The sequence below is a fragment of the Crassostrea angulata genome, chromosome 10 (assembly GCF_025612915.1).
Source record: "Crassostrea angulata isolate pt1a10 chromosome 10, ASM2561291v2, whole genome shotgun sequence".
Lineage (NCBI taxonomy): Eukaryota > Metazoa > Mollusca > Bivalvia > Ostreida > Ostreidae > Magallana > Magallana angulata.
In genome coordinates, this window is record NC_069120.1 from 6,205,141 (window position 1) to 6,217,231 (window position 12,091).

Consider the following 12,091-nt stretch of genomic DNA (forward strand, 5'->3'; position numbering starts at 1 on the left):
TCTCTTTTGAACATTGACAATGGGGTATTTAAATAGGTTGATATAAGTCCTCATATGCAATATTTTTTAAATGTGAGCATAGAAATTGAAGTTCAGACATAATTGTCCAGATTAATTTCATAAATTCTGAAAAATCATTCAAAATGAGTTTCCAAAGGAAAATTCAAAATGGTATATATTTTCAATACGCTTTGTATACACTGAAACTTGTAGTAGCCCACAGTGCCTTGCAACTCATTCACCTGATTGGCTTGTCGATAAAAATAAACGGATGGCTAATTTAGTATGCAAATTTATGCCGACGTCACAAAATATAGTGGTCTCGACCTGTTATATGCACGCTTAAATTTACCAAAATTAGCATACAGTTTTAAAAAAATTAGGAAAATCGAACCGAATCTACTTGAAGTGTGCCTATTTAAATCAGAGGGGGGAGACATTTAAATCAGCGTTGTTCTGTTCAGGTGGATCGATTGGCCCGTTTGCTTAATTATACTTAGGTCTTTCCACCTTTCAGGTGAAAGACCTCTTGATTTCTTTATGTTTTTTATTCTTCTTTTTTTCTATTTAGCTCGGGGTGACTTTTTTGTTATTAGAGTTATCCAAACAATTTAAACTTTAATCAATTGCTCATTAAAAGTTATGATACCAATTGACCCCTGTGTCAAAGAACTCCCAGAACTTACAGAGTTATTGCCCTTTGAGAAGGAAATGCTTGTTATCGCTACTCCTCTGAAACCATAAGAGATAGAGATTTGGAACCTTTACCAATGTCTTCATTACACTTAGAGGGTTCTTCAATCTATTCATACCAAAAGGATCGGAGGCCCCCTTGTAGTAGTTATTGCCCCTGAAAATATTTAAATTTCCATAAAATCACTTCCAACTTTTTTACTATTTATCATAGAGACTACGGACCACTTGGGATGGAAGCGTCTACCTTTGCCGAACAAAATGACATAAAGGTCAAAGGTCAAGGTCATTTGAGAAGCTGTTAATTAATGAGTTTTTATATCTCTTTTGTTAAGGGTGGTAGAGAAAAAGTTTTTTATGGATGTAGTAAGACATCTTAAGCCATTTTAAAATATAGCCCCTTGGCTCATACCTTTGAATAATTAGAGTTATAGCCCCTTTTGTACGAAATGCTTGTTATCGCTACTCCTCTGAAACCATAAGAGATAGAAATATGGAACTTTTACCATTGTCTTCAGTACACTTAGAGGGTTCTTCAATCTATTCATACCGAAAGGATCTGAGGCCCCCTTATAGCAGTTATTGCCCCTGAAATTATTGATACTTCCATAAAATCATTTCCAACTTTTTTACTATCTATCATAGAGAGTTCGGACCATTTGGAATAGAAGCGTCTACCTTGGCCGAACAAAATGACATAAAGGTTAATGTCATTTGGAAGTCTGTTAATTAATGAATTTTCATATCATTTGAAATACAGAATTATAGTAAGGGTTTCAATAGCTTGCTGGATTGCGCAATAAGGTATTCAATTGGGTCAGCCAGGTATCACATCAAATCCTGTGGTTACTCAAGTGGAACTTGTTTTTACAGTCAACCCATTCGTTTTGTACAGACAGCTAGCCTCCAGAACACTCTCTTCTATTGTTAGGTTGACTGTTTATATGATTGTTTAAAGAATATTCACTTGGCTCAGTTTTGTTCATAGTAAGTGGAAAAAAAATCAGAAAAGTAATTTAATAAATGTTTACGATATATACAACATGGAATTCTTAAAGAAATGGCTTGAAAATAAAAATAAAAATCTCTTTAAAAACCTATTATCATTTCATGGCTTTGTGGTTTTCCCATTTTAAAGTACAACATGAATCATAGGTATAATAATTTTTTGTATACCTTATTGAGCAATCTATCAATTCATTAAATATATTAAGGTGGAAAGACCTCTAATTGTTCTAGAACAATTAGCCTACTAGTTTATGCATTATTTTACGTCTGAAAAAAAAAATCGAAGAACACTTTGAAGTTGCATATTACAATAGTTATCAAACAAACTTTCCTGACCATACAAAGTTGATTGAAAACGATTTAAAACGCGTCAATGTTTTACAGTGAGCACATTTGATAAACGTCTACCTGGATAGAACCCACGTGATTGTTTTGAATAATTTATTCCATGCGTGGGTTCAAACATGGGTCACGCAGGTAATAGCTTTCGCTTGCTTTAGGAAAAACCTTGAAATTTTCATACGTTTTACATTTTTTAGGTACCAGTCTAATGTAGTACAAACTTCTTATTTTCACAGAAGTTTTCTAAATGTATAATGCATCTTTTGTCTTCTCCAAAAATGTGTACATGGTTAGGCTGACAGTAAACAAAGGCTTTGAAATGAATGCCCGTCCTCGATTTACTATACTCGTACAAAATCACGAATGTCGGCTGACCCCTACTATGTTGTAAAGCTTCGTGTTTTTATATACAATAAATTCAGCGCTAAAACTTGTTAATTCTTAGGTGATGTTAGGGAGAAAAATATGCTTAATTTGAATCTTCATTTTTTCACTTTTTACCGGGGCCCATAAGTGCACTCATCCTTTGTCATTTCTTATATTTCTACTCACATTGTGTAAATAAGTTGATATAATTACAAAACGCACACAAACGCAAAACGATACATTGCATTACTAGTAATCAAACTGATAGCAGTTAAAAACAACAACATTCGCACTCAGAGTCATGCCATCAATTTGCAAGTATATAGGCTACAGTGTATGTCGCAAGTTTTTGATACATGTACATGTGTACATTCAAAGATATATATACAAATCACACATTTTCAAATCTGATTAAAATCGGCTGTTCTGAGAGCGGCAGCGTATCAAACAAGCTAATTTAATCAGATTTACACACTTTCAAATGAACAAGAATCATAGATTCTGTAACAACTATGAAGAAAAAGTAATAAGTTTTAATATATACAAAATAAGTTCAAATCTTTTCAGCGATGTATATATGCTTGTTAACATTCAAAACTCCCTTGTACAAATTCGTTAATAATGTTTGGTGTATGGGAATCAAAGCCAGCGATTTCAAGCAATTTCGGATTTAATGACGTTTGAAACAAACTATTACTCAAACTGCACAGAACGAAGCGAGAATTTTTGTCATACTCCTGTAACAAATCAGCAGCGTCCTTGGAGAAATCAATCTTAAAACCTGTGTAAACGATAAAAACATCAAACGATGTTTCGGGCAGAACACTACTTCCGCCATTTTTGGCTTCCGTGGCTTCCTTTAGTAGACGTGAACAATCTACTTTCCCTGGACTGATTACGGCGAACTTCTCGAGCACGTCCGGTAGGGAGTCCGTCTCCCCCACATCCACGCCCTGTAGAGGAGTCCCCTCCTTACTAGAGAACGCCACCACGCTACACTGGTCACCACACCTGACGGTTGCCATGGCGAGAGCAGCAGCCGCATCAAGTGCCGATATCGTTGGCGATCCTATCACTGGAGCATTCATTGCCCCATTGAGGTCAACGGCGATCAGGTAACTTTTCTCTTCTACAGTACTGACGGACTCAAAGGACAAATAGAAGGCATCTTCTAGGGCCTGGCTTATATACGGGTTCACAGCCCAAATCAAGGATCCAAGCTCACCTCGACCTTTCCTGTATTGAGTTAACGCCACCAACAAAGTAAATGGGTGCACTTTAGAATTCTGAATGCTTTCAGGGTTTGTTAATTTTTGAATGGTTAAGTTCTCCTCGAAACTTCCTCTCTCAAAAACACCCAGGTTTGACATTTTTCCGAGATTCCTGATGAGCGCAGTGAAAGGCATTTGGCGCAGAAGAGCCTTCCAGACGTTCTTGTAGTTCAGCATTTCACTAGGAACCACCTCTCTTGGTATGTCGTATTTATCAATCAAATCAATTATAACAGTCATTGATTTGCTTTTTTGTGCTTTACTGTACTCTTCAACTAAATTTTTCAATTCATCAAACTTCCAGTGATTTTCTACCGGAGTTGACTTTTTCACTTCATTTAACCACTCCTTACCACGAGCACGGCCATTTTTGGGACTTGTAAAGACCAAAACCATATACTTCACCATCACTTTTTTATCCAGATTTTCTTTTTTGAAATGACAAAGACGAAAAACATCCTTGTGACTCCATCCATGACGTGACTTATATTTAAAAAAGTGGTACACCATCTTTTTCATTTCGTCTTCCTCTTTTTTCTGGCCATCTTGCTTCTCGTAGCCGAGGTACCATTCTGCGACAGCCCGGCGGTGTGCCCGTCCCCATCCACTCCCCACACCTAGAGATCTGTAGAAGCTAAGGAACTGGAAAAGATCGGCGGGGTTTTGACAGATGTCGGGTAGAGCCTTGTACGCCTTTTTCTTAGTTTTAAGGTGGCAGCATCTGCAACAAGTTGCCAGGGCAAATAAGATGGCGTCACGTTTCGGGGTGCGGTTCTCCCTGCGAAACTTTTGGAGGATCTCTACAACTTCGCAGCCACGCTTTTCAACTATCAGGCTGAAAAATGAAAACTTCAGATATGCATTTCAACCCTTTTTGATAAAGTTGAGATTACTTTGTTTACTGTTTACTGAGGTATGGACAAAATTATAGCTTAGAATTGTGAAAATCTATCTTTAGATCTTTAATTTTAAGAATGGTTAACTAATATTTTTATTGCTTGCTTGGCCATTTTTCAATGTCAGAAGTCACAAAACTTCAAAAAATATAAAATGTCACAGGGTGAATTATTCATAGAATATTTATAATAATAATATATATTGCAATTTAATGTACTAATTCATAAATCATCACCAGTCTCATCATCATCTATAAGACATAGGGAATTACAGATCACTGGAATTGACAACGTTTGACACTCATTGTCAGAAAGATCAAAGGTTTTTGGGTCATGCGAGAGTTATATGATTGGTTGTTATTTTGTAAGTAATGATGTGTGAGGGGTTCTACCAGTTATAGACTAAGTGTGCATGATTGGCGCTAAATTCCGAAACTAGTTTTATTCAAATATCTTAAAACATTTAATGCGAGAATCATAGCTGTATGTGTGTGGATTTTATTATATTCACTTCTGAAATAGTTGTTGTTACAGACCACAAAATTCTGTATGTACATCGAAATATATATTTCAGAATCCAACAGCTGAGTTGTTCATTGATCAACAATAATTACCACGTTAATGCGGCTGTAGCATTCACAAAGCATGCATCATGTTCTTGATACAATAGCTATCACTAAAAATGTATAAATGAAGCTTTTCTCAAAGTATTTACACATGTATTAACAAACAAAATTAATGGCACGAGTCTTCGGAATCTGACATCTATATTTTTGCCGCGCATATCTCACTTGTAACTTGGCTCTTTTGTCAACCGCCAGAATTTTTTTTATAAATAAAATATTAGAGAGACAATTTTTAAAAATGATCATATTTGATCACACCCAACAAATAACCAAAAAAAAAAAAAATCGAGAATGAGATTGCAATTTAGTTTGATGAACTACTCAATTTTTAGACCACCGATATTTTGAAGAGAGTTGTCGAACATTGTTCAAAATATTGACATGGATCCGATTGGTTTTTTTTAAAATTTAAATCAGCAAAAGGGAAGGAATTGAAGTTTGTTTAATTAATCTCTATATTTATATAAATAACTTATGAATTAATGAGTACATTTAATTAAATGGACATTGACTTCCTGTAGCCTACTGTAGGTTAAGGTACGTAATTCTCACCTGTCGATACATTTTTCCAGGTCAATGCTGGTGTTATTTGAGATCAGCAATCCTTCAAATGTCCCCAAACATAAATACTTTCTAAGACAGTACTTCCATGCATCTATATTAGACAGACCTTCCATGTTAACAAGTGATGTTCTATTTTTTTCAGTAAAAAGTCAGGTTTACGACTTCGTTCACTTTGGGTACTAGTACTTTCGTTTCACGACTGATTATGGAGCGTCAGTAGCGTCATTAAATCAAAAACAAAGACTAGGTGCGCAATCTTTTCTGCATCTTCGCGAGCGACTGGTTTACAATCCAATCTGCTCAGAGGAGCAAAGTGGATTGTAAACCCTTGGCTAGCGAAAATGTCTATTCTGACTGCAAACCACCCATTAATCTGTAAAGGCATCCACAGAATACATTGTCAAAGACTGCATGTATGCCACGTCTTTTAACAGTATCACATGCCTCAGTTATTGACAGAAGACCATAATTTTTGGGTAAATAAGAAAACAACAACAAAAAACCTCCGTCATGGTACAACAAAATATCGTCATATTACCGCAAACTTGGATGGAGCTTCCAATAGCCCAACAATATTTTGTATCATTTCCTGTCATCATGTAACTACATGTATTACTTTGTAATAAGTGTGTGTTTTATTTTAAAATGGGCTATTTTTAGTAATTTACATTATCTTTGAATGCGCGTGATGTGGACCTTCATTATCAGAAGATTACACTGTGGAGTGCGTACTCATTGTTCGTCTGGATCAAGAACCATAACTCTGGACCACGTTCCTCTATCGCTCACCTGAGCCAATTCAAATCAAGATATTTTTCTTACACAAATCACAACTCTGTATCGATGTTGCAGCATTGTCACTATCTTATGATTTTTCATCTTAAACACAGGCTTGTTTGTGCCGGTTTGAGGAGTTTAATTTTTTTTTTTAAGCATTTTCTTTTCCCAGTATCCGAAGTTCTCATAAAAACATTCCATGAGCGACTTGATGTAATATCATACAAATCTAACATTGGATTGTATAAACCTAGAACCCAACATGCAGTGTATTCTGCTCAGTAAAGATTTCCGTAGCGCGTCCTTGTCCACGTATTAAGAGCACTACTAAATGAACAAATAAACTTGTAAAAGTGAAATAATTTTTTTTTATTAGTTGTCATGTCTAAATGTAGAATACACAATACACAGTTTTCTGTCGTGTGGGCGATTGGGTCATATACCCTATACATAACATCGGAATCTCCTCTATGTACATCGCCGTCCCTCTACATACATGTATTTTCCATTGGAACCTTGACTGTCATCTGGTCAGAGGCTTTGATGGTATTTAATGGGGTTTGGTGATAGATAATATTTGGCTATTGGTTTAGCGACACGGTGATAAACTGGCCGAACTTCCCAACTTTAAGAATCGACCGGACTGATTAGGGAAATGGTCGTATGAATTCTAGAACTTTACGAAACACTAGTATTTTTTACATGCCATTTCCGTTGTAATATAGGCATGTTAGATTTAAGCAAAGGATTAGTTTATATAAGGTATTGCCTTATTGTGTGAACTCTTTAAATGTCAGGTAAGTGACGAAATGAAAGTGCACAGATTATATACCTGGATGGATTAAAACAAACTTATAATCGCGGATAGCGGCTTATTCGATCTGGACGCATGCACACTTTAGTGTATCCACGTGTATTTTATTGGATTTGGATATCTTACTTGTGTTAAAAAGCCCTTGCATGGAAACTGTTTTGTTTACGTCATCGCTTCAATGACCCTTGGACTTCGGAATGAAAGAGTTTGAGAATCTTTATTTATCGCTGAAAATCTTTGAGATGGGAACACAACACTATTGGGAGATCGTAAAGAACGGCCTCTCGATCTGTTGCATGCGTTAAACGCTTTGACAGCTATTCAATTGGGAATTATTTCCATTTAAAAATCTTTCAGCACAATCTTCTGTTTGAATCACAAACCTTTATTTAAATCAGAGGCTAAATACATTTATTTTGGATGTTATTTAAGTCACGGTTATGCGGAGTTATATTGATATCATGAAAGATCTCCAACGGTTGCCTACTGTGAACAGTTAATACTAGCCCGGCTTTAATTCCTATGCAGGTTTAATATAGATCCGTATCCAGCTCTGCCGGACGGAGAGACAATAACGCTAATACATTATTATCGACCAGTAATACCTAAAGAGGATTTTTGTTTGTTTGTGATTTAAGCTGCAAGTTCCCGAGCTCCCGATGTCTCTAACAGGGGCTCTCAAACTGCCCCCAATCGCCGACACGGGAGGGGAAGGCAATGTCGGTGTGGATGGAAGAATGATCACCAAGACCGGGCCTCAGCAGCAGATGATATATCGCAGTGTGCCCCCCAAGCCGTCACACTTCACGTTCTCCGATATGCTGGCTCCTAGCCCCACCGGTCAGAAGCAGGGCCGCACCACCGTGGTCTCCTCCAACACACCGGCGGAGTACGAGGAGAGGTTCAAGTCAAAGCCTCTCTCTAAACCCAAGGTGGTGGAATTCGACGTAGGGCGATTGTCGAACGATTCCAAACGACGGAAAGTCAACGGATTTTTCCCGCCCGTCAAACTCCGACGCTCCGTGTCCACTCGAGTGACGTCATCAGAAATGATGGAGGTAAGTTAGAGTATAGAAAGAAAAAGTATGTGCTAGAAAGTAAAAAGTGTGTATGTGCCAGACATTTTGGGATATGGCATGCTTAAATTTCACCTTTATATTCGACTCGTTTTCTCATAACAAACTTTTAAAAAATGAATCAAGTTCTAACGCTTCCAATTATATTTCAAACAGATGATTTATGCTCATATAAATATAAAGTTGGAAAATCTCCAAGTAAGAAATTTATCAATATCTTAACCACACTTTTTACTTTATACAAACGCGAGTCTTGCACTTTTCTCTTTAAAAAAGGAAATCGCTCAAGACATAAACACATATCGAAATAACAAGATTATACATAGTATTAATCCCCCTTTATTAAATTAGTCCTATTATGTTTAAATCTTTCTGATGGTGAAGTTTAATGAGTCATGATTACCTCGTTACAAAATGCATTTAAAGATCGAAACCTTGCGGTATATAAAAATGTAGATCCCTTATAAATGAACGGTAGGTCGCAAAACGATTTGAAAGTTATAAATAAGAAAGCGGTATCACCTTTCGTAGATTTGAGAGTTAATACATCAAAGTTTTATCTCAGAATTAACCGATCAACAGGGGAATTTTAATTCACAAACAAACATATATTCTTCAGTGACGAGTCAACGTGTGACTGTCTCATACAGTAGCAGATCGATGTGTCTGATTTGATAAATAAATCGATCCATCGATTAAGATCAGGGCTAAGAGGGCCTCTCGTTAAAAAAAACGGGTCTTAACTCAAGCTCGCAAGAAAACGACCATCGCCTCAAATAAAACGAAAATGTTGTTTATAACTTGGATAAGAAAACGGACCATTGAGAGATTCGTTCCTGGTTATGGGTTTTATTCAACATAAAATCTTTGCCCTTTATTTCTCTGCAAAAATATTGATGTTTAAAGTCCCCCCGCGATAGGAAACCGTCGGCTCGTCAAAATCCATGTACTGTGTAATGTGTATATAGATTCCTTTAACATTCTTGGACTCCAAAACGACCAGGCTTTCAAAAGATTATTTCTAATTACGATTTTGTTTTGTAAAAGATTTGGATGGTTTTTCTTGGACACGAGTCACGTGTATCATGTAAGTATTACAGTGCGTCCCGTCTCCATAGCAATCAATATAGACCATGTTAAAAACAAAACCAGTCTGAATCGGGAAAACATGAATGCATAATAAAAGAATATTGAAAAAAAATGAAAAGGATTGAAGTACTGTATTTCATGCATGGACAATGGAATTTAAAACCATTGATTTTACAAATGGCATATCTGTCGGAGAAGACTGTGGTAAATATGTAGACTCTTTCACCAGCATGCATAAGCAATTTCTTTATTCAACAAATACTTCAGCTAATCTAACTCACAAAACAAATCAGAAATCCATTCTTTCATGTAGAACGGTTTCGATTTCAACCCTCTTTTTAAATATTGAGAAGTGTTGATATAACGTCTCATTCTGAGTACATGGAGAGCTTTTTGGGAAACGTCTGTTTGTTGTCGATTAGGATAACACAAAGGGAACTTAAAGGAACGAACACGATGACAGACCCGATGTCGTATGAATCCCTTCTTCTAGACATTGGAAAATGGCTATATAATAACCAGTGGTTTATATATCTGGCTGTACATTCAATTAGCCTTTTCCAATGAAATCTGATTTTAAAATTAAGTTTTCTCGAGAAAACTGGCTATTTAGCAGCTTTTCCATATTTCGTTCATTACAATTGTAAGAGGGGAAAGCACCACATAGCAGCTTTACCCGAGGAAACCCTACAATATATATATAGTCTGTCAGTTTCCCGGGGAGCTACAATGGAAGAAAGCTTGCTAAAAGACACCAGCCATAAATGAAAGATTCAATATTTTGAATATAATAATAGATATTAATGATAACGTTATGATTTTTTAATTTTAATAATATTTTTGTCCGTTTTATTCAGACTCCAATAATGGCAACAAGCAGGATGCAGCTTATTCCGACAGCCTACACGGAAGTGCGCAGTAAGTCGGAGCGCATTGAAAGGAACAAAACTCCTATGTCCTTTCGGAAGACACCGGAATCTATCAAAACTGCGCAAACTGCACCAGAAGTGAGCATAATATACCCAAATATAATATCAGAAAATGTTGAGTGTGACGATTTAAGTTTACTACCGCCTCCAAAAAGAATTCTACCTCGGCGGGAGCTTCCGTGGGTGTTTAGATATAAAGTGAAGAGAAACATGAATGAACTGGCAAAAATCATGGCCAGTCGGCCCTCGCCTACACCGATTCCTGAACAGCTTCCAACATAGAACATTTCCTTAAAGTGCTGCAATTTGTCGTTGACTGTGATATTTGAACTGTGTTAGTATATAACATTTTGTTCGTTGTTATAGTTTATTTCTTAAGGTTTTCTCTTGGAAATCTAAATCCATACACGCGTCTTTCATTTTCGCAAGTTTCGTTATGAAAGAAACAGGCAATTTTTCACCATTACATATTTTGTAATGAAGTGTTTACATGAGAATGTGTATCAGTGTGAACATTAAATTTCTATTTGACTGTTTATTCATTGTATTTTCCTCATATATTGCTCCATTGCGAATGGCTTTTAATTATTTGAACTCCTTTAGAGCGTTAAGCGTGGAGATGTGCATACGTATATATCTTTTGATGGCCATTTCGCGCCAAGTCACTTTTCAAGAATTGTCTTCATTACAGATTCTTGTATATAGTTATATTTTTTATATATAATTGTCGTTAGCTCCGATTCCGAAGTAGCTTCCGGTTACTATACAAGACCCTCTATTGTCTCCCTTTAAACAGAATGGTCTAACAAGTTGAGAAAAAGTATACACTGTATGTATAGCTAAGTTACAATACGAACACTTGTCAATGTCGTAAATTCAAGAGAGAAAAGTCAGAACTTCAGATATGTATCACAGGACCGTGTTCACAACACATCTGTTGGCAAGCTATAGAAAGCAACTTACCGATTAAAAGATAGTTTGTTGTTTAACATCCCATCGAGATTTTCAATTTTATTGATGCCACTAGTTTTTGGTGAAAAGCATTTACTAGTATGTCCTACACTCGGCCCATTGAGCATCGAGTGTTTTCTTTATTTTATTTTTTTGTGGCAGTGCTTCACTAACCTTGAGAGTTAGATGGTGGAATCGCCGTCAGAACATCTGATTATATGTTGGAAGAGGACATTCAACACCATTTAGTGACTATGACCCAGGTACATAAACAGAATATCAGAGGCAATCAGCCATTCCTCTTTTGGTGTTTGGCAAAGTTTTATTTATTTATTTTTTTGTTACTTTATTTTTTCATTTTTCTTTTGTACATAATTTAATAATATTAAGATAAGTGTGGGCCTCTTCTAAAACGAAGCTGTCATATATGGTGGCATAGTTCTACACACTTGTCCGATAGTTATGTCGACATGTCAGATTTTTTAAGTCGACTTGTCAGATATCTATATCAACTAGTTAGATCTTACTGTCCGTTGAACAGAAGAAAAAATATACTAGTAACAAGACGGCAGATATAAGGTATGTACAATTTTTAGACACGTGAATAAGTAACAAGTCGACATAAAGATCTGACGATCTGACAAAACAGTATACAGTGTATTTATCTGACAAGTCGACATAACTATCTG

At 36.2% G+C, this 12,091-nt stretch overlaps 2 protein-coding genes across 2 annotated transcripts; one reads left to right on the forward strand and one right to left on the reverse strand.

Annotated features, from left to right (window-relative positions):
* Positions 1 to 2,574: 2,574 nt before the first annotated feature.
* LOC128168066 (RNA-binding protein Ro60-like) lies at positions 2,575 to 6,108 on the reverse strand. Its single transcript, XM_052834160.1, has 2 exons — positions 5,755 to 6,108; positions 2,575 to 4,515 (listed from the first exon to the last, which is right to left on the reverse strand). The coding sequence occupies exons 1-2, from the start codon at positions 5,877 to 5,879 to the stop codon at positions 2,994 to 2,996; spliced, it is 1,647 nt and encodes a 548-aa protein (XP_052690120.1). The 5' UTR covers positions 5,880 to 6,108; the 3' UTR covers positions 2,575 to 2,993.
* Positions 6,109 to 7,129: 1,021 nt separating this feature from the next.
* LOC128167935 (uncharacterized) lies at positions 7,130 to 10,987 on the forward strand. Its single transcript, XM_052833931.1, has 2 exons — positions 7,130 to 8,415; positions 10,380 to 10,987. The coding sequence occupies exons 1-2, from the start codon at positions 8,017 to 8,019 to the stop codon at positions 10,731 to 10,733; spliced, it is 753 nt and encodes a 250-aa protein (XP_052689891.1). The 5' UTR covers positions 7,130 to 8,016; the 3' UTR covers positions 10,734 to 10,987.
* The last annotated feature ends 1,104 nt before the right edge of the window (positions 10,988 to 12,091 follow it).

Coding starts and splice junctions, on each gene's coding strand:
- LOC128168066 (XM_052834160.1), bottom strand. CDS start 5,879: ATGGAAGGTCTGTCTAATATAGATGCATGGAAGTACTGTCTTAGAAAG. Junction 4,516..5,754: donor CTGGAAAAATGTATCGACAG/GTGAGAATTACG, acceptor TTCATTTTTCAG/CCTGATAGTTGAAAAGCGTG.
- LOC128167935 (XM_052833931.1), top strand. CDS start 8,017: ATGTCTCTAACAGGGGCTCTCAAACTGCCCCCAATCGCCGACACGGGA. Junction 8,416..10,379: donor CGTCATCAGAAATGATGGAG/GTAAGTTAGAGT, acceptor CGTTTTATTCAG/ACTCCAATAATGGCAACAAG.